Source organism: Pleurodeles waltl, chromosome 1_2 (genome assembly GCF_031143425.1).
Source record: "Pleurodeles waltl isolate 20211129_DDA chromosome 1_2, aPleWal1.hap1.20221129, whole genome shotgun sequence".
Lineage (NCBI taxonomy): Eukaryota > Metazoa > Chordata > Amphibia > Caudata > Salamandridae > Pleurodeles > Pleurodeles waltl.
This window is the reverse complement of record NC_090437.1, coordinates 889,061,758-889,083,643: the sequence shown is the minus strand read 5'-3', so window position 1 is coordinate 889,083,643 and position 21,886 is coordinate 889,061,758. Positions and strand designations below refer to the sequence as shown.

The 21,886-nt window shown below is 46.7% G+C and overlaps 1 protein-coding gene across 2 annotated transcripts in view; it reads left to right on the top strand.

Moving 5' to 3' along the window:
- Positions 1-21,886, top strand: part of UFSP2 (UFM1 specific peptidase 2) — a 222,589-nt gene that overhangs the window by 145,300 nt on the left and 55,403 nt on the right. For both annotated transcript variants that reach the window (XM_069199705.1, XM_069199695.1), the window contains exon 10: positions 2,771-2,847. In XM_069199705.1, the coding sequence (XP_069055806.1) occupies positions 2,771-2,847 (77 nt within the window). The remainder of the gene's footprint in view (positions 1-2,770; positions 2,848-21,886) is intronic.

Here is a 21,886-nt window from a genome sequence, read left to right as displayed (position 1 = left end):
GCTGGTGTGGTGGTGTGGTGGTCCTGTGGCGGTGCCTCCTGTCCACTAGCGCCGGCGGAGGTGGTGGGCAGTTCATCGTCCATGCTAGTGTCAGATTCCCCTTGGAGTGCCACAGTGTCCCTCCTGGTGTTAAGTATCTCCTTCAGCACCCCTATGATGGTGCCCAGGGCGGTGCTGATGGTTCTGAGTTCCTCCCTGAAGCCCAAATACTGTTCCTCCTGCAGGCGCTGGGTCTCCTGAAACTTGGCCAGTACCGTTTCCATCGTCTCCTGGGAGTGGTGGTATGCTCCCATGTAGGAGGAGAGGGCCTCGTGGAGAGTGGGTTCCCTAGGCCTGTCCGCCCCCTGTCGCACAGCAGCCCTCCCAGTTCCCCTGTGTTCCTGTGCCTCCGTCCCCTGGACCGTGTGCCCACTACCACTGCCCCCAGGTCCCTGTTGTTGTTGGGGTGGTGGGTTATCCTGGGTCCCTGTAGTGGTGGACACACAGCTGATTGACGTGTCCTGGGGACGGAGGTATGGGCCCGCTGGGTGGGTGCTGTGCTGGTGTTACCAGAGGGTGGAAGGTCTGTGGTGGACCTGTGCCTGTGTGAGAGGAACCGACTGTCCCGAGGCCCACGATGGTCCGGGCTGGTCATCTAGATCCAGGTGGACAGAGCTGCTGTCATCACTGTGGGCCTCTTCTGTGGGTGGGGTGGAGATGTCTGGACCCTCCTGTCTGGTGACGTTGGGTAGTGGTCCTGCAGGGGTGTAAAGGCATGATTATTGCATCTGTGTGTTTCATGGTGTGCAATGGGTGGGTGACCGTGTACCCCAGTACTAGCATTCCTGTGTGTGGGCCTGTGTGATGATGGTTGAGGGGGGTGTTATGGGAATGTGCAGTGGGCATGCTTTAGTGATGGGTGTTCATACTTTGTTGTGTCATGCAGGGCTTGGTGTTGGGATGGGTGGTTTGTGATATTGGTACATTTGTGAGGAGTTGGAGTGATAGGGGTGGGGGGGAGGGTGTGGGGCTATGTGATAGCATGCAGGTAGGGTGGGGGATATGATAGTTAAGATTTGACTTACCGGAGTCCATTCCTCCACCGACTCCTGCGAGGCCCTCAGGGTGCAGAATAGTCAAGACCTGCTCCTCCCATGTTGTTAGTTGTGGGGGAGGAGGTGGGGGTCCGCCGCCAGTCCGCTGTACCACGATGTTGTTTCTGGAGACCACAGAACGCACCTTCCCCCGTAGGTCGTTCCACCTCTTCCTGATGTCGTCCCGATTTCTTGGGTGCTGTCCCACTGCGTTGACCCTGTCGACTATTCTTCGCCATAGCTCCATCTTCCTAGCTATGGAGGTGTGCTGCATCTGTGATCCAAATAGCTGTGGCTCTACCCATACGATTTCCTCCACCATGACCCTGAGCTCCTCCTCCGAGAACCTGGGGTGTCTTTGCCGTGCCATGGGGTGGTGTAGGTGATGTGTGGGGTGGTGTATGTGGTGATAAGTGTGGTGATATGTAGTGGTGTGTGGTGTTTTGTGCGTGGAAGTAGTGTGGGTGATGGTGTTGAGTGCCTGTGGCTGCTAGTTTGTGGATGGTGGTGTCTCTCTCTGGCCTTCTGTCGAAATTGTTGTCGTAGGGGTTTGTGGGTGATGTGGGTGTGTGTTTTATATAGTATTGAGTGTCTGGGAGTGGTGTGTGAATGTGTATCAGGTGTGTGTCTTTTGAATTGTCCAATGTGGTGGTGTTTTGGAGATGTGTGTGTATTTTGAGCGCTGCAGTGTGTACCGCCAATGGAATACCGCGGTTGAAAGACCGCCGCGTGGATTTGTGAGTCGTGATAGCATGGGCGTATTTCTGTTGGCGTGACGGTGGAGGTTTTGTTTTCGCCAATTTATCACTGACCTTTGGTGTGGCGGACTTGTGTGGGTGTCTGAATTTTGTCGGATTTCGGGATGTGGGTCATAATAGCTGTGGCGGATTTCCGCTGCCACTGCGGTGTGTTGGCAGTCTTCTGCACGGCGGTAAGCGGCTTTTACCGCCAATGTTGTAATGACCCCCTTAATCTTGAAGAGAGGTTGAAGCACATAGCTTTGTATTAGAAACTTATGATTTAATGGAAAGGCACTTGTTAATTAATTAAGTTAAACACACACAAAAATAGCAATCTTTGAGGCAGCCCATAGGATGAAACACCTGTAGGATGATAACAAGAACCAGCGGATAAAAATATGGAAGGAGAGGAAATAGGTGTAGGTGAAAACAAGGATGAGAAGATAATAAGTGCTACCCATAAAGTTTGTTATGTTTATTCAAATATCAGTTACATGAATGAAAGGAGTTCATTGTTTTTCTTACTAATAACTACAAAACTGCAATAGTACAGTGAATTGTACAGTTTAGATTGTAATATGCATCCTACATGTATTTGTAATTTCGGTTCGTTTTCAGTGAGCTCAGATTTGATTAATGGTCAACTGTTTACTTTTAAGTTAGCACCCTTGATGAAAATTGTAGTGATTGCAAAACATTTTAAGTGGAAAATGACGTTATGTGATGTTATGTTATAGTATATGTTATGTTATGTTAGAGCTTCTGGCAACTAAGGAAGCACTGGTAGGCAGAGAGAGATATGGAGCCTTGGGGTGCATGTGCGCTTGCTCGAGACATTGTTCATCCAAGAATTTTGCTAAACTGTTGACCATTACTTCTTTACTGTGATGTGAGATAAGACTTACATCTACATAACATTTTCTTTACTAGAGTTTAACCTTTGTATTTGTTGTGCAGTCAAGGTTCAGAGCTCGCTTCTCAAGGGAGGGAACTTGTCAATCATTTCAAGACAGAAGGGACTCCAATTATGATTGGTAAGACAATTGTATATGCAATGTGGAATGTTGAAAAGCTGGCAAATGTGAATTTGTGTATTTAGGTAATCAAGTAAATAGCTTACCTAAAATGATGTTCATATTGACTTGAGCACAAAAGAAATATTATCAGTATAAGCACCCTCTTCTAACTGGTAGATGTAAATCCTTTCTTGCCATGGAATGCTTAGGAACTATCATGGAACTAAACTGAATAGAGAACTGATTTTGCCCAAAAGAAACATCATAACTCTAGTATACATTGAGACCTGTAACCTTCTCCTTTTGAGATCCTGTAGTAGAGTATTACCTCACTATGGGAACTGATGCTGATTATCAGTATTATGAAGCCACTGCGTTAAAATGTAAAGTAGTGCTGATGCGGCTTATTAAAACAAATTGACTAGAGAAATACCTGACTGAAAAAGTGGCTTGGATCAACCGACACAAAAGTTGATCATTGTTCAATAGTACAATGATCAACATTTGTGTTTCCCAGCTGTTAGAAGGAACAGGACCTGTTTGACAGTAGTAGAAGACCTTAGATTCAGAAAGGAAGATTATCTTATGCAGTCCATCAGGTCACCTGACAAGAGAACTGACTGCAGAACTGACCTGATTGATTGAGTGAAGCACTGATATGCAGCAGGCAAATAGGGGAGCTTATACCATAGAGCGGCCAAATCCTCAGCAGCCTTTGCATTTCTAGTGTTCTCAGTGTAAACTGCAGCTATTGGCAGAAGCTTAACGCTGCTTCTTGAAGTGGAAGCACCACTGATCCTGTGCACTGGAGTACCTAATACGAGAACTGAAATACTGAAGTTAGAACTTACCTGTCCTTGGACAAAGTGCATGGCCTGGTGTGCAGCAAGTGACATTGTAAGCTACTTTGCAAGTAAATGCTTACCAGTGTTTGTTTTTCTTCACTGTCATTGAGAATAGAGACTGCCTCGCCTTAGTGTAAGGCTGCTACTTTATGTAGGAAGTTCTGATGCAGCACGTCCCTGACGTTATGGTGGATGCACCAAGTGCTTCGCCAGCAGAGCATGTCTACTGGATGCTACCTCAGATTAGAGAACACTCTGATATAGATAGGTGTTAATCATTGACTGTTTTTTTCTGCTGTGGGTTTAGGATATAATGACAAAAACACACAAGAGAACGTAATAGTGCCTCAGTCACTAATTATGATGTGAGGCCTATGCCTAGAAATTATCATAGCAAGTGTTTTACTTGGGTAAGATTTAGAAATACTTTTTGCTTCAGTGAATGGGGCACACTTTTCCTACTCTTCTAGTTATAAGTGAAGTTCATGGATAAAATGTTACCCACCAAATCATAATAGAAAAATGTGGATGGTGCTGTGTTAGAGGGGCCACCAAAAATTAGGTAGCTAAATACATCTCAACTCCCCTTTGTTACATTTGAGGTGTGAAATCCTGTTCTATTCTCTATTGTCAAGTTGTTAGAATCACAATGTGAGTTCACTTTGTGGAATACAATTGAGCTAGAAAAATGATTTTTTAAGTGAGAAGTGAATGAGATGGAGACTGCATGAGAGAGGAGATAAACCCTAAAAATTGAATTTGAATTTGAAATCTTACAAGAAGAAGAAGGTAGCAATGAATAGTGTCTAAAACCCTGAGATAAGAGGCCTAATTCTGAGTTTGCTCCAGATCCCTCCAGTGCCTGAAGCTTGCAGGATTTAGGGAGATACTTGTGAGAAGTCTACAAAGTCAAGGGAGGAGTATTTGTCAAATAAAAGTGAAACGTGAAGGAATGTTGGAAACCACTGCAAATGTGATGTTGGCCCTAGCATTCTTAAGAATCCCCTGCCCCATTGTGTGAGTACTGTATCATGTAGGAGAATACTAGTGTGGTCGGTGAAGGAGGGACCATGGGGAAAAATAACACTTTAAACACTATAATACACAAGTAACAAGTGTGTCTACTAAGTCGAAAGAAAGTTGAAAATATAGGCAATTCCACAAGAGAAAATAAATCCCTTCCACTCCAGGGTATTATGATCTTCAATATTGCCAACTAGTTGAATGTTGAAATATTTGCCGGAAAACAAAGAGGAAACTAAAGTGTCTGGGATCTTGTTTTTTTTTACAGTTTGTTGAAAATTAAGTGAGTGCTGAGAAACTGACAAATATAATAAGGGGAACTTAAAAGCAGCAGTATACTTCCTTACCTTATTTCACTAACTTCTGCTTGTAAGAACATTACATATTATGTATAGAAAATCCTAATTCTTTGCTCACCTCACAACAGTCCAGGTGGTGAACTCTAACCGGATCCCTTGATGTTGTATTTTTAAAATGTGTTCTCCTAAATACGTATCCCCTCATTAATAGGCCCTGATAGTTGAATATAATTACCCATATCCCAGAGCAAAGTTTAGCTCATCTAGAAGTCTTTTATGGGCTCCCTTTTGTTCCAGTAGTTATTGATGGCCCTCTAGGGAACACCAAAATAAACTTAACTTGATCTTATATCAGGGATTGTTTGAAACTTGTGGCGCAACCTACACACCTACGTCTCAACACCTAATAAATACTTAAATCGTCCTTTGACTTCCTGTCAGACTAATGGAAACTCCATATGTAGCACAGCATCTTTTATAACTATTTTGACTGCCCTTTACGTTGTACTATCACTGAAACTTGGGTCAATGAGAAATACACCACTTTATCAGCTGCTTTTCCTTTCCCAAGCTCCCAGTTCACTCCAAGTACAGTGGAGTTGAGATCTTCCTTAATGTAGCTCTCCTGAACCAACCTTCTTTATCTATACATTCTTTACCTACATCAACAATTCTGTACCTTCCCATATCACTATCATCATAATCGTCTGGTTCAGAATTCAGATTATTGTTTTCTATCACGTACTTGGTGTGACAGGCAACTCCTTTGACAATGTTGATATACTTGTCTCTCTTTCCCTCATGATTTTAGGCAACTTCAGTCTTGAATGGAAATATACTTGCTGTGCACTCTATTTGACCATTGCATTTCCACCACATACATGCTGCTTACTGCTTCGCACAGCAAGTAATTGGATCTTATACCCTTATCCCCCTCACTGACCCACAGTTCCTATCATGAATCCCTCTGTCTCCAACCACATTCTAATCCTTATGCCGATGTTATAATCCCCAGGAGTACCTTGGCACAATCCCGGATTATTTGAAGAAAATCCATACCTGGCCTCACTCCTCTTCTGACAAGATTGACTACTCCTGATAACCTTTAACTCAAGCTAGCCCCACCGAACCTTTGTCACCCTTCCCCCATCTCAAACACTGGATAATAGAACCATTGTCAAGATGCAAAGCTGTTCTCCCCTGCCCTGATAAAGAAAATCATATTCCCAAAATGGCTGTGATTGAAAGAGTCAATCCACGTACTAACCACCGCACTTGGCCTAGTCAAGTCAGCATAATTCATTACCTTTACCTTCTCTCTCAGACTTCATCCACAGAAATATTCTTGTTTTTCAGACACCACGCATCACCAGAACTCAGTCCAGCCTCGCTGCCAGTGACTAGGCAGCCTACTTTTCTACCAAAATCTCCATTATAAGAAATACACTAAACGCTCCTCACTACCTACATAGGCCTTAGCCCTCCCTGTAAAACACTCTACCCACTTTCACGTTTCAGTTGCAAACTCTCTTGAACAGCTGATCCCCGTTTGCCTAATCCAGCATGTTCCCAATTTTATTTATTTATAGAGTGCACTAATAGCATACGGGTATCCGGGTACTGGGGCCTCACTCAGTCAAAGGGACAGATTGTTATTGAGAAGAGCCAGATCAGTAAATGCTAAATACACAGGAAAGGACCAGGTTTTTACGGCTTTCCTAAAGTACAGTAGATGAACTGCAGATCCTAAATCAATTGATAACTTATTCCACAGCTGAATCGCTCTGACCATAGACGCTCAACCGCCCTGCCTTGTTTTCCAAAATTTTGAAAAGCAGATAAGATTTGCAGTTCCTAAACCGTGATCCCTCCTTGGGACATATCTTTTTAGTCTTCTTTAGAATGGCAAAGGGCCCTTTGTTTTATTGGATTTCCTTCAGAGTGCTGGATGAAGAGGATATTTTTGGCCTGTTTAATGCCAATTTTGCAGCTGCTGCTTGAACTCAGTACAGTCTATTTACCAGGTAGTCTGGTATTCCTAACAACAAAGCGTTGCAGTAGTCAAGCTTGCTAAAAATAACACTTTGAACAATCACAATTTTTGCTGGGGGCGGCAGCAGCTGCAGGAGTTCCCTTAGACTGTGCAAAACAGGTAGCAGCAACTACATGGCCCACCATAGTTAGCTTATTATCAAAGATGACCTCCAGATTGTGAACTGCTTCTGACTCTCTTAGTTTGTCATCTTTTGACACTGGCCAGAAGTTTGAACGACGTGTAATGGGAGCTCTGTTAGCTAACCAACACAAACTCTGTTTTTTCCCGAGCGTTTTGTCCCCAATTAATTTTAAGGAATTTTTGTCAAGCCAGTTTACAGGAGAGGAAATTAAAAGGACGCTTGACCTGGGTGGATGGACAGTGCTTATTGTATTGTATCTAACCGTGGCCTTTAATACCATTTCACATCCAGTCCTGATTGATAGGCTAAAAGCTACGAGTATCACAGGTTCATCCCTTTAGTGGTTAACGTTGTATGTGACCAATAGGAGCTTTCCGGTAAGCGAGGGACCTTTTCTATCAGCGGTATATAAACTGGACTGTGGGGCTCCACATTGTTCTTCCCTAAGTCCCATGCTGTTTAGTATTTACATGTGGCCCCTCGCTAATATCATTTGCTCCTTTGGTTTCACAATGATTTCATGTGCAGACGACCCACAGATTATTGTCTCCCAATCCCCAGTGAATTCCTCGGCCTTACAAAAACTGACTACATGTATTGAAAAGGTAGCCAGTGGATTTCAGCACGCCATCTAAAACTGAATGAAGATAAGAATGAGGTGCTAGTGGTGGGAAACAACCCTGCTCTTTGGGATCAATTCATCTGGCCCTCCAGCTTGGGAACGCTACCCATTCCTAAATCTGAGGTGAGAAGTCTGGGTGTTGTTCTAAATAAATATCTGTCTATGGTGGCCCAGGCTCAGAAGGTATCCACTGTCTGTTTTGAGCTTTTACAATCCTTAAGAAAATTATTAAGATGGTTAGCTCATGGTGGCAGAAGACTTGTCAGCCAGGGCCTGATTCTGTCCCGCCTGGATTATGGCAATGCTCTGTTCCTAGGTAGTCCGGCCCAGGTCATAAAAAAGTTACAAATCATTCAAAATGCTACAACCGCTTACTATTAGGAGTGCTAAAGAGACAATCAGTTGGCCCAGTATTAGCCCATTTCCACTGGTTACCGTTCAAAAGGAGAATAGAATTAAAACCCGCTGTTTTGTACATAGATAGAAATACTCAAAAGGGTATCACCCATTGCAACATCTGATTACCCAGCATGTGGCCAAGAGAGTGTTAAGATCCAACAACCTTTCCCTCCTTGATGTTCCTAGAATGAAAAGAGAAAGAGGAGGAAGCCAGTCGTCTGCATATAGAGCAGCTGTACTCTGGAATGCCCTCCCTCTCAAGTTGCAGTCTAATAACAATTTACTGAATTTCAGAAAGAAATTAAAAACTCATTTGCTCATATAGGGCCGTTCTTCTACCACAAGACACAGAGGATCCTGTGCTTTTTTTATAGCGCTGGCATGCCCAGTATTGGGTCTCTGTTACGCTTTATAGGACCATTATGACACAGCACATTGCTCATACAATTGTGAAAGGAGCCTAGGATATCAGTCTTATTTTTTTCTATAGGCAGAATCAGTTGTGTGTCATCAGCATAAGTAACAAGCCTGATGTTATGGAATTTTCATGAGGTATTTTATGCTGCATATAAATGATAAAAAGAATTGAGCTCAATGCCGACCATTGTGCGACTCCATGTTCAACCATTATAAAATCAGAAGAGTAAGGGGGTAGGGAAACCGCTTGACAGCGCTCTGACACCTTTGAATACATCCAAATCAGTACTGTGTCACTGACTCCATTCACAGCTAATCTTGAGAATAATGTTTTGTGATTGACTGTGTAAAAAGCGGCTGACAGGTTGAGTAATATCAGGACTGCTATCCACCCTCAACTGGAGTTAATTCAGTGCCACAAGCAGTGCAGATTCAGTCCCAAGTCCTGGTCTAAATCTAAACTGATCCTCTGATAGGAGTTTTTGGTCCAAATGCATGGCCAGTCTTGTCGTAGTTTGGACTCTTGCTCTGAGCAAGACTGCTGGTCTCAGGATGACAGTAGTTTCGTCTGTAGGTGACTAATTTCCTTCCTACAACTAGTTGTAACTGTTGTCCAAACCTTACTGGCTTACTAGCAGTACCTCACCCGAAACATAATAGTAAATGGTGATTTGTAGCAGTCGCTTACGCATGGACTCAAAGTAAGATCTCTCAGGGTTGTCGTGGTTGAACGGAAATTACCCTTTTCTCACAGATTTATTATGTCTCATACAAACAAAGGCAATAACACCGATGCAGTGAAGTTATAATAGTTTTTATTCAACATAACTGCAGTTTGCGATAAGTTGCATGAACTGCAATGATTAGGATAATGAATATACCAAGAAACAGTATTGTGAAGAGGAGAGTCATTGTTATAAAGACCCCCACCATTATGCAATATATGAAAGAAATATATGTATATGTAAAAAATGGAATAGGCCCTAATACCCTAAGGAGAGTAAGTCTAACCTCCTACATATAAAAGGAGAGCTGGGTTCGTTAAACCTAATCTGCCAAAGCCGTGTCCATGAGAGGAGCCCCCAACCCTCGTTACCTTGGAATGAGGTCTCTATCTCAGACTCCGCAGGGACACGAAGACTGGGTCAGCGTCAAGATGACTGTAGCATCGGTATCAGCGATGCCCTCTGGTCGGAATCCCTCTGATTATCTGTCTAAAAGTGTGTTGTATTTATACAGATTTACAAGGTCCCCTGACATAAGTGTTATTCATAACAATAGATAACAGGCATGCTTGGGACGGCAATTAATATCAACAATCCCTCGAAAGTATAGAGAGGGAAAATCCCTAAGTGTGAATGCCTACTGTATGTTTGTCTTACGTGCTTGATCTTGACGCCTTGGCGCAGTGACACTGATAATAGAACCCATAACAAGTGGCCTAACTATAAACAAGCCCGCCATTTTAAAGGAAATAAATAATTAAATGGACTAAGACAGAGCAAGCTAAGTAGGTTAAAAGTCACTGGGTGACGGGGGCACGAGTTTACAAGCCTACGGCTAAACTAACTCCTGTTATCCCGCTAAAACAAACTAGGATTCACCACAGTCTTTTGCTCACATATTGTTGGAGGATTTTTACAGGAAACGGTTGTAACGATATTGGTCTGTAGTTACTAAGAATCGGAGGGTCTACAGAGGCCTTTTTCAAGAGGGGGTGGCTGGCCTTTTTCAAGGCCCATGAAACATAGCCTAGTTGCAGTGATTGGTTACATATCTGTACTAGTGGGGGGATTAATTCAACAACCATATCTTTCTACACCACTGTGTAGTAGAGGACCTAGGGGTGAACCAAAGTTAGTAGATGTTAGTATTGCTCGTAAGCAGACCTCAGACATTGGTTTGAAAGAGTCTAGCCTAATAATATGGCTGACTGAGATATCAGCCATATTGGAAGCATTCATCCCAGACAGAACAGCTGTTGATGTTTCATTTCCCATATCTGATAGGTCAGCTGTCGGCCATGATCTGTCATTTGGTGAGTATTTCCAATATCCTCTAGAATCTTTTTTATCTTGTTCTCAAAAAATTCAGCAATCAATTACGTATCCTGCACAGATCATACTATTTCAGAGTGCTTCTGCACAAGATGGGAAGAGGGGGCTCTGCACTATGCCGCTGGGGCTGTGGGGACGAGAGGGCACCTTTTTCCACATTCTCTGGGGATGCCCGGTAACACAACCGTACTGGGCAGCGGTGGTACAAAAAAAGGGCCCAGGTGCTGACCTAGTGCGAATCTTCTCCTTTTGGCCATTACAAGTGAGATGGCATGACCGAGGTACCAGAAGATTTGGCTGATTGTGGCGGTTGGTGTGGCCAAGTGTAATATAGCAGTACTTGGGGCACAGTGATGCCCCACCCCACCTCGAGTTGAAACCTGGGCATCTGACATGGATTGATGCTTGCGGACACAACAAGTGATTTACCAAAGTAGGGGCTGCCGTAGGAAATGAAAAGAGTTGTGGGGCAACTGGCGTACATACCTAGGATATTGAGCATGAGGGGTTGGCGTGGGTAGAGATGGGGGAGAATCTGACATTCTTGTTTGATACCAACTGGGGCTTGAGATTTCTGAAAGCCATAACAGCTCCATTTGTTTTTTAACTGTGACATGTCTGATGTTGTCTGCTCTGTTTAAAGTGTACACTGAACAATTGCTTCGAGTACTCTATGATGAGCACAGTTCAATAAAAAGAGTTTATTACATTAATTTAGAAAGATTATCACAGAATGCTTGTGAGGGTGGTAACTACTTGCCTCATGTACTCGGGATTTGATCATTTGCGTATACTGTCAAATACTTCCTTTGCGCTGTTTGGCGCTTCTAGAATTGCCTTAGCATAATGATTAGCTTTTGTTTTACAAACTTCTTTCATTTATTCGTTCAAGGCATCCTTTAATCATTGTCCTCTTCTGAATAGGAGCTGCGCCATTTTCTTCACAGTTTCTTACAAGCTGCTTTTGATGTTTTTAAAAGTGTACTATACCAGGGGGCTGAGGGCCTAGACCGACTTTTAATATTTCCAGTGGGTATTTCTTTATCTAGCGTCTATAAAATTATTTTCTCTAAGGCTTCATAGTTGTCATCACCTGTCCTCGCAGGATCAAACGTTGTATCCAAATCAAATGTATTTCCAAGTATTGGCCTATTTAATTTGTGTCAGACTGTGCCTTGTGTCCTCATGGCTGATTCAAAATTCAAAGTATTTAGTTCCTTTCTGTTGATGTGGAAAGTCACTAAAGTGTGGTTGGTCCAACACATGGCTATAATGTCTTCAATTACAATTAACTCTTCTGGTGAGAAAATAAGGTCGAATGTGTGGCCATCTTGATGAGTGGTGCCATAGACCAATTGTCGTAGCCCCAAGATTTCACAGAAACCCAGCAGTTCCTTAAAAACAGAGTGATAGGGCCCCTTTCACCCACGAATTGAAATCTCCCAAAATGAAAACGGTTTGAGTGTGTAAGGACCATGTTTAAAACGGTCTCCATAACTGATTGCAGATAGGGGCTCCTTAGGCCCGGTGGTCGGTAGTAGAGAGTTCCTGAGAAAACACAGCCCTTTCCTGATTTTAATGTAAAGTCCATTAATTTGGGGCCTGTCAGTTCATCTATAGCTAGGATGCTGAAATTCAATTTCTCTTTAAAAATTATTCCCATTCCTCCTCCTTTCCTATTTTCTCGGGGCCTGTGCAGGATTTCCGTTATAAACATTGCATCCCAATTATTAGTCTCTAGAATAAAATTAATCTCTAGGGAATGTTTTACTAATGACCTTGCATTAGTTAGACCACATCTCATTGTATCACATGATCTCTTAACAGTGAGGAAGGGGGGACTTCCCTTGTTCCAGTAGTGGTTTGCATTTAAGTACATTTATTCTCAATCTTACCTGTTTGTAGTAATTGATCTTTTATGTACCATATTCTGACATTTGTGCTACCAGTAGATGACCCTCGTGTCTCAGTATGGCAACCGGCAGCATGGCTGGCGCTGAGAGCGGTCAGTGCCACTTCATTCCCAACTAATCTAGTAACTAGCCTTGTCTTGTAGTTTATTGACCTTTCTCTCATTTAATTACTCCCTCTGCTCATGTTTTTACACTGAATGCTATACATTTACAATTGTTGTACTTTTGTTAAAAAGCTGGCCCTTCCTTCTCCATCTAAGTAAGCACCCAGCGCCTCAACTTCCCTTTTTCTGAAAAACAATCGAGAAACTGGTGTTTATGCAGTTCATTCATTAACTCTTCTCTTCCAGACTATGTGGACATGACCCTGACGTAAGTGTTCTGTTTGTTGCCATTACCCATGATAATTCATCTTTTATTTATTCACTAGTCTGTTGATCACTCTGGAGTGTTTAACACAGTTGCCTTTCAACCATGCTCATTACCACAGCATCTCAATATTGCTCTAACCGCTGGCTCATGGCATATTAATGCTGCTTGCACTGAACATTATCGTGTGCCTCAGGGTTCAGTTCCCCCTTCCCATTCCATCAAAACAACCTCCATTTAGGATATATTTCTCTCCTTTGGTTCCTCATGTAACATAAATGCTTGCAGCCTCGCATTTTCACCTCCTTCCTCTGCCCAAATTCTTTGACTACCATAAGGCATGAGATAGTTCTCTGATGTCATCTTGGAAATGATGTACCTTCCAGCCCAGAAGGGTCCAACTTCCTTACTTGGAAGTCCTTGCTGAGTATGGAGATTCCACTGCACTGGAAAATGGGCATGTTCCCCTGCTGCAAGTACCTGCAACTGGTGTCTTCTCTGTTTGGCTCTAGCACCATGCTAATTTAGCATGTGCACAGAGGAATATGATCGTTCCTGGTAATGTGAGGTCCAGAACCTATTCTGACACCGAGGCGGTATAAGACTATGGTCCATACCCTGAGTGAACCACATAAAACAAGGGTGGCATCTTACTGAGTTTTTGTGTGTCAGTGGAGTACCCAGATCTTTCACTGTGTATCAGGGAGAGGAGAGTCTACTGACCACATCTCATGTAAAGATCCGATACTATGTGAACCCCAGGACCTATAACTGATATTCCCTGTGTATGTTGATTGCGTGGTTGTACAGTGAGTGCAGGACATAAGTAATGGTAGTAAGCTCGGTGTGTGATATGTTTCTGAATACTTGAACCAATGGGATGTTTTTTATGACTGCTGGTTTAGCATGGCACAAGATGGAGGGTGGATAAACCTTCCCCAAACGTCTATCTCTGGGTGAACTCTTACCATTGGCAGTGGCTTCCTCATTTAAGGCATCTTCCCAGAAGCTCTCAAGGCAGGCCAAATCCTTTCAGTCCTAAAGAAACCTACACTAGATCCTGATGCCCTTCACCAGTTACAGGCCCATCACGCATCTATTTATCAGCAACATAATTAAAAAAGATATCTTCAAATCCAAGATGACACCAGTGCTAACAATCTCCTGCACAACTCCCAGTCTGGCTTTTGATCACGCTACAGCTCGGAGACCATTACGTTACACATTGTAGACAATGCTCTCTTCAACACAGGTGAAGACTCCTCCCTCCTGATCTTGCTAGCATTCTCAGCTGCCTTGGACACAATCAACGATCCCACCCTCATATGCATCCTGGAGTCTTCAATGGGATTCACTGCCAATGTCCTTCAATGGGTCTCCTCCTTCTTTTCCAACCTGCAACAGTTTGTTTACATGGGCACTTAAGTCATTAAAGATCTGTCACTTGTGGAGTGCACTAGGGTCCCATACGGTCTTGTGTCATCTTCAAACTTTACATGGTGCCGTACTTACAGATAACAACAACAAGATTCATCAATATTCCAATTATATTCAACTCTACTTGAAAGTCCCTTTGCTTCAGTGATCCAACACCTCAAACTCTACTTGCACATCATCCAGACGTGGAAGTCTAGCACCTACCTGTATCTCAACCTAACAAGGACAGAATTCCTGTTCTTTGCTAAGATCAGTTAAGAACAAACAGTATAAGCCTGGCTCAAGGACATGAACCTTGATAGCGTTCAACCCCAACTTTCCCCGAATGCTAAGTTACTTGGATTCACCTTGGACACCTACTACACCTTCAAGGAACACATTGCTAAGAAAATAAAGACTTTCTCTTCTAAAGAAAGTCAAACAGTTTCTTCCAGAAAGAGACTTCAGACCTACTGCTGAAGACCTTGTAGTCTTGCATGTGGATGGTGGCAATTCCATGCTCCATAGTTTCCCAGACTACCCACAGTCACCCATGCTGCAGTACATCTCATCCAGAGCCTGAAGAAATATGATCACATCAGTCCCCAGTCCTGAAGGAACTCCAGTGGTTATCCTTGCCTGCTCGTACCATCTTCAAAAACAGCTGTATCATTTACAAAGCAGTCATTACCAGCACTCCTGTTTATCTTGCAGACAAGCTCACCATCTCTGGTTGTTCTCAATTCACCCGCAGCCAGGACACCATCATACTACAGACTAAGTGGAAAAAAAAGACTGCAGGCCCTTTCCATCTGCACTCCAAAGATCTGGAACGGAACGCCTGTATCCAGCCATACGAGATAAACTGAATTGTACCAATATAACAAGGGGAAGGGGTGTGTGGCTAAGATAGCCGCAAAGTCAGACATTCTGAGGAGCTCTGACACAGGCTCCAAATGTATCCTACGTGACCCTGTGGTTTGGCAGGGAACAAAGCTGTCTCCCCCACCACTTATAGCTTAGAGCAGTGTGATACCCAACACCGGCATAGACGCCATGACAAAGCTCTGATCCCGGACGGATCCTGTATAGAGGTTTGTGAGGCTTGTGCCGTGGCATGAGTGGCAGCCCTCTCTGGCTATGACCACCATGCCTCGGCTGAGAAATGGGCAGCATCCGGGGGAGGCCGCTGAACGCATACAACGCTGTTAGCGTGCCAGCCGTAAGCAGGGACGAACAACGGTACCACCAACCCAGCCGCGGTGAGAAGCGTCACAGAGCGAGAAGCGGTGCGATGGCTGGCAGAGTCCTCTGGACACCTGCAGCTGAGCCACCAACAGCGCAGACGAGCAAGCGGTGCCCTTGGTGATAGGCACGAGAGCCTGAACCAGACGAATGAGGAACGGACAGCAGGTATGGGCAGAAGACATGCTGGAGGAGTACAGGCACTGAAAGCAGATCTGATGAGCTGACAAGTCCATTGTGGGTGGGGGGTGAGGGGCCTGCCCAGGCATCTGCCCTCTGGGGCCCTCCTTCCCTTTTCACCTAACCAGCAGGGCCTTGGATGGTGGCCCGTTGGCAGAAGAGATCTCATCCCACCAGTCAGCCTGTTTCCACGCCGTGTGGATGGCGCCGGGGCTCCTTCCAGGGGCAGAGAGGTGACTATTGGCCCTTGGGCAGGGTCACCAATCTAGAGGAGGAAATGGAGCGGCAGTAACTCGGTGCAGGGGCCCTGGTGGGGAGGGTGAGAGGCTTTGTGCGGGGCCTGTGGGGGTCCTCAGTGGCAGCTTCCCCTAAAATGGGCACATTTTGAACTTCGCCTGAGGCAGACTACGCCGGAAAGGAGGCTAACCAACATTCAGTGCCGGCATGGACTGCAAGCCTCAATCTGCCTGCCAGCCTGCTCTGAACAGATACTCTCCCCCCAGCCATGTCAGGGGGTCTTCACTGTACAGCGGGCATTTTAGACACAGTAACAGGCCGCTACTCAGAGGCCTGGCACCAGGATCTCCCACCCACCCCCACCAGTACGTCCAAGCAAACTCAACTGACGGAGGGGTGGGAGGATTCTGGAGAGGTACACCGGCGGAGCCTTCCCCCAGCACACCCAGGCAGCCATGACCAAAGACAAGGACCAATTCCCCTCTCGCCAGGGAACACCAGACAACTATGCCAGGGTGATCGCCTCTGTCATAGGGGACAATGATCTGCCGCCTCCGCAACCGATCCCTGACAATGTCAGATTAGAAGCCTCCCTCCTTCTGGCAGGATCTACGAAACGTTGTGCATAGAGTGACGACCTCTGAAATAAGGATATCAGATCTGGAAGACACTGTTCACACGCTCCGAAAAGAAGTTGCAGAGGCTCGAGCAGTCAACAAAGATGTGTTATGGCACCTCGAAGATGTTGAAAACAAAGAGAGAAGAAATAACCTGCGCTTTTTGGGCTTCCCGAAGAGGGTGGAGGGCCCTAACACAGTCAAGTTCCTGAGAGACTGGCTCACACAAGTGATTCCAAAGGAGAAACTTTCACCATGCTTCATGATTGAGCGCTGAGTAACAAACCACTCCCCCTGTCAATGCCCCCACACCTAGGGCATCTTCCCTGACCTCACCAGGGAAGTCCAGGGACAAAATGTCACACCTTTGACGTGGTGAAAGCCAGGCTACGAGCACTCCAGTTGCAATACATGCTCCTCTTCCCGGCTAAGTTGAAAGTAATTTTCCAAGAAAAAAATAACTTTTTCCAAAACCCAGAGGAGGCCTGGGAATGGCTGAAGGAGAGGCCGCAACAGACCAACAGGGAAGCAAAGAAGATAGTGGGCTCCCCGCCCCTCCATGAAGGAGATACCCACCATGGGTCGCAGCGACCCCACCGAATTAGGGAGCAAAAATCAACCATTAGACGTAGACCATCTAGGCGGCAACAGTCCAAGTCGCGCACTCACTCAATCCTCAGAATGTTCGGATAGAACCAACAAAACTGAGATCCCACCCTTTATGCACCCTCTGCCGTCAGCCATAGTCCATTTGGAGGAGGGAACACTAGACCAAGAATTGACAACACCCACCGAGAAGAATCTCACTTAGGCGGGGGGCAGCTCCGACAGCTGCCTACTAACAAAATATCGTGCACCGAAATGGAATCCCCTTTAAAAGCAGCAGTGCTTACTCCCTTCATCGACCCAAGTTTTGCATCACGGGTAATTCATACCGAGCGGCAGCCCTGTTGGCATACTGGTAATCTAAAAGTTGACATAAACTTCAAGTTGTGGTAATCTAGCATGTGATGGGTGGGAATACAGACCTCTCCAGCCTCTCAGTTATTTGGTTCAGTATGACAAAATCTACAGAGAACTGTGGGTGGGGCGGTGGGGTTAGTTGGGAGTTTGCATGTTCTGTAATTGTTTGGACTGTAAGGGAATGGGGACAGGGAATGCACAGCAGTCATTGTGCTGTAGCAGTAGACCATGAAGATACCCATTAGTTGGGAACAGGGTAGACATGTACTGTGGACTTCAACTGTATCCACGCAGTGGGTGAAAGCATGAAATATACTATGCTGTCATGGAACGTTAATGGACTGGGTAATAAAATCAAGAGAGGGTTGGTGGCGACATGTATAAAAAGACGCAAACCGGACATAGTTTTCTTTCAGGACACCCATCTTAAAGGCCTCCACTGTAACTTTCTTTGTAGGGGTACCTTCTCTGTACTGGCACACGTGGTATTCACTTCTGGGTCCATAGGGGTAGCAATTCTAATCAGGAAGTCATCTCTGTTTCAGACCACTAGAATTTGGAGAGACCCTGTAGATACATGTGTAGCAGCGCAAGGACGTTGGTGCAGGAAGAGATGACACAAGCAACTATAGCAGCAGACATACACCAGGGTGGCATAGGTTCTGTCTGAATCAGGTTGACCCATCACCTGATGGGGGGTACTTTAACAAGGTCGTTAACCCTGAGCTGCATAGATCACAGCACACTGCAAATCCCCCACGAGGAACTCCTCTGGCCGACTTGCTGACCACCCAGGAGACCTACGATTCTCCTAATTCTCCGGTTCCCATAGCATTTTGTCCCGGCTGGGCTATATCCTGACTCCGACTAGTGAGGTGATGGTGATAGAGGAAGAGGAGTACCTGGCGAAAGGGCTGTCGGACTCCCCTCTATACTTAGCAATCCAGACCAAAACTCGCAAAGAGAAGTTTAGCTGGAGACTAAGGTGGTCATTACAACCCTGGCGGTCGGTGTTAAAGCGGCAGTAAAACCGCCAACAGGCCTGCGAGAAAAAAAAAATTGAATTACAACCGTGGCGGAAACCGCCAACATAGACAGCCACTTTAACACAATGACCGCCAAAGCGGTACAAACAAACACCGCGGCAGTAACCACCAACAGACAGGCGGAAGACAATGTACCGCCCACATTATTACAAGCCACCAATCCGCAACCTTTTCAGGGGTGGATACACTGCGAACAAAAACACAGCAGAAACAGGACTTGGATGGGGAAACGCTCACCTCTACACATCCCACGAGGAACCAAGACGCCATGGAATTGGAACTTCAGATTCTTCCAGCCTTTATCTTCCTGCTCCTCTACCAGGAGCACGAACGCCGGCGGCGAAGACCACGGTGACCACTGCACCTACGACACAGGGGAGGGGGGAGGGAAGAAACAGTGACACACACACGCAACACTCCCACCCCCTCCCTCACCCACGACAACACACACACTAATACATCATGATACATCACAGTTACACCCCCCAACCCCACCTGGAAGAATGCAAGGACAAAAGAAAATGAGTCGAATGATAGTAATATATACGAAGACAGTAATCAAAAATATATACATATATTAAGATATTCACACTATAAACAAATATATACACCAAGAATCCAAGTCCAAGGTATTCCACTATCATAGTCCGTGGACCACTGGGCCCAAAAGGCATGGGCGAGGCCCACACTCAATACCCGAAAAAGACAGAGAGAACACTGCTGGGGCATCAGATAGAAATAAAACAGGCACCTCAGGGGGAGGGGAAGAGGGGGGCACCTCAGCCGGATGAGTGCACGACACCAGATTCACGAGGGGGCTCCATGCCCACTGTTCAATCCAGGGGAGTGCACAGCCACACTCTCTCAAGTCTCTACAGTGGGTGGTTTGCCCACTGCTATATCCTGGGGAGTGCAAAGCCAAAGTCTCTCAAGTCTCTACAGTGGGTAGTTTGCCCACTGTTCAATCCTGGGGAGTGCAACACCACAGTCTCTCAAGTCTCTACAGTGGGTGGTTTGCCCACTGTTCAATCCTGGGGAGTGCAAAGACACAGTCTCTCAAGACTCCCAAGTGGGTGGTTTGCCCACTGTTCAATCCTGGGGAGTGCAAAGCCACAGTCTCTCAAGTGGAAAACATTCTCCACTGGTTTCTGGAGGGGGCTTTGTGCCCAGAGTGCTTCATCCTGCCAAGGACTGAGGTAGTGGATGTATCTCTCCACTGGTTCTGAAGGGGGCGTTGTGCCCAGAGTGCTTCATCCTGCCAAGGACTGTGTGAGTGGATGTGATACTCCACTGGTTCTGGAGGGGGTTGTGCCCAGAGTGCTTCATCCTACCAAGGACTGTGTGAGTGGATGTGATACTCCACTGGTTCTGGAGAGGGCTTTGTGCCCAGAGTGCTTCATCCTGCCAAGGACTGGGGTAGTGGATGCTGTTCTCCAATGGTTCTGGAGGGGGCTTTGTGCCCAGAGTGCTTCATCCTGCACGTGGCGGCCTCAGTAGCGTGGGAATCATTGGCGCTCACTGGCCTGCGGTGCTGCTGGCAGCGGGGTCCTGGGCAGCGGTGCTGCTGGCGGTGGTGTCCTGGGCGGTGGTGTCCTGGGCAGCGGTGCTGCTGGCAGCGGTGTCCTGAGCAGTGGTTCTGCTGGCGGCGGTGTCCCCGGCAGCGGGGCTGCTGGCGGCGGTGTCCTTGGCAGTGGGGCTGGTGGTGGTCTTGTCCGCCGTGCAGATCTTCCCAGACTTGCCGATTTTACTGTGCCCCTTCCCCACCTTGGATGGTGGCGCAGCTGTCTCCACACCCCCAACTGTACCCCTGGGAGCGGCTTTGGTGGCTGATTTCTTTCCACTCTCCCGCCAGGCACTGGCCAGCTTTTTATGCTTTACAGGTGGGGGACTGTCCGTGCTCTGGCTCCTTGCCACACTGGCTGTCCTGCGGCCTGGCACACTCCAGAAGCCGGTTACTACTGGCACCACTGGTCCCGCAGATGTTGTGGCTGAGGTGCTGGGTTGGGACCTGGAGAGTCGGGCCCTAGGAGACTGAAGAGGTGGGGGAGGTGAGGGAAAGAGGTCAAGGTTGGACAGGAAAAGTTTCTTAGGAACACTGGGACGGGTAGATGGAGGGGGTTTGGGAGTGGAGGAAGAGGTAGTGGTTGTAGGAGGTGTACGTTTGGTGACTTTGGGTGAAGGTGCATGGGCTGGAGGCTGTCGTGAGGTGGATGGCTGTTGGGTGGGTGTGTGGCTGCGTTTGTGTACCTTGGGAGGTGGCCTCACAGACACACTGGGAGAGGACACGGGACATGTGAATGGTAGTGGGGGTGGTGACTGCACGTGAGTGGGGTGTGGTGGTGGGTGTGCTGGTGATGGACGTAGTGGCTGAGAACGTAGTGCATGCATGTGTGAGTGGACACGAGACAGACAGGGAGGGAGGAGGGAGATGAGGAGGAGGGGGACACAGTGGAGGCAGTGGATGTTGGTGTGTCTGCATGTGTGTGATGCTTGCGTGAGTGCCTGTGGGATGTGTGGTGCTTATGTTTGCCAGAGCTTCCCCTGTGTGTTGAGGTGTGTGCATGCTGGTCTGATGGTGTGCTTGGGATAGGCTGAGGTACAGGAGTTTGGGTCTGGGTGGAGGAAGTTGGAGGGGGTAGGCTAGAGACAGGGACAATGGCTGCCATCAGTGCTGAGGCCACACTCTGAAAAGCTCGCTGATGGGCTGCCTGACCAGAGTGAATGCCCTCCAGGTATGCATTGGTTTGTTGCCTATCTACACCCTGGATGGCATTCAAAATGGTAGACTGCCCAACAGTGAGGGACCTGCGGAGGTCAATGACCTCCTCACTAAGGGCAGCAGGGGTAACAGGGGCAGGGGCTGAGGTGCCTGGGGCGAAGGAGATGCCCACCCTCCTGGGTGAGAGGGCACGGGACACACGCTGAGGGGCTGCTGGGAGGGCGGTGCTGGTAGGGGGGGTGGCGGCTGTACCTGTAGATGCGGGGGGCACAGATGGGCCCGCCACCGCAAGGGAGCTCCCATCGGAGGAGGAGTCCGTATCGCTGGTGTCAGCTCCTGTCCCCGCCGTGGAGCTCCCCTCGCCCTCCATCCCACTGGTAAATTCAGACTCCGTAGTGTCGCCCTCCAGGGCCATGTGGGATGCAGCTCCCTCCTGCTCCGGTGCCACTGCTCCTCCGCCTGATGATGCTAATGCACACAAGAACAGGGAGACCACAAAAAGGGGGGGGAGAC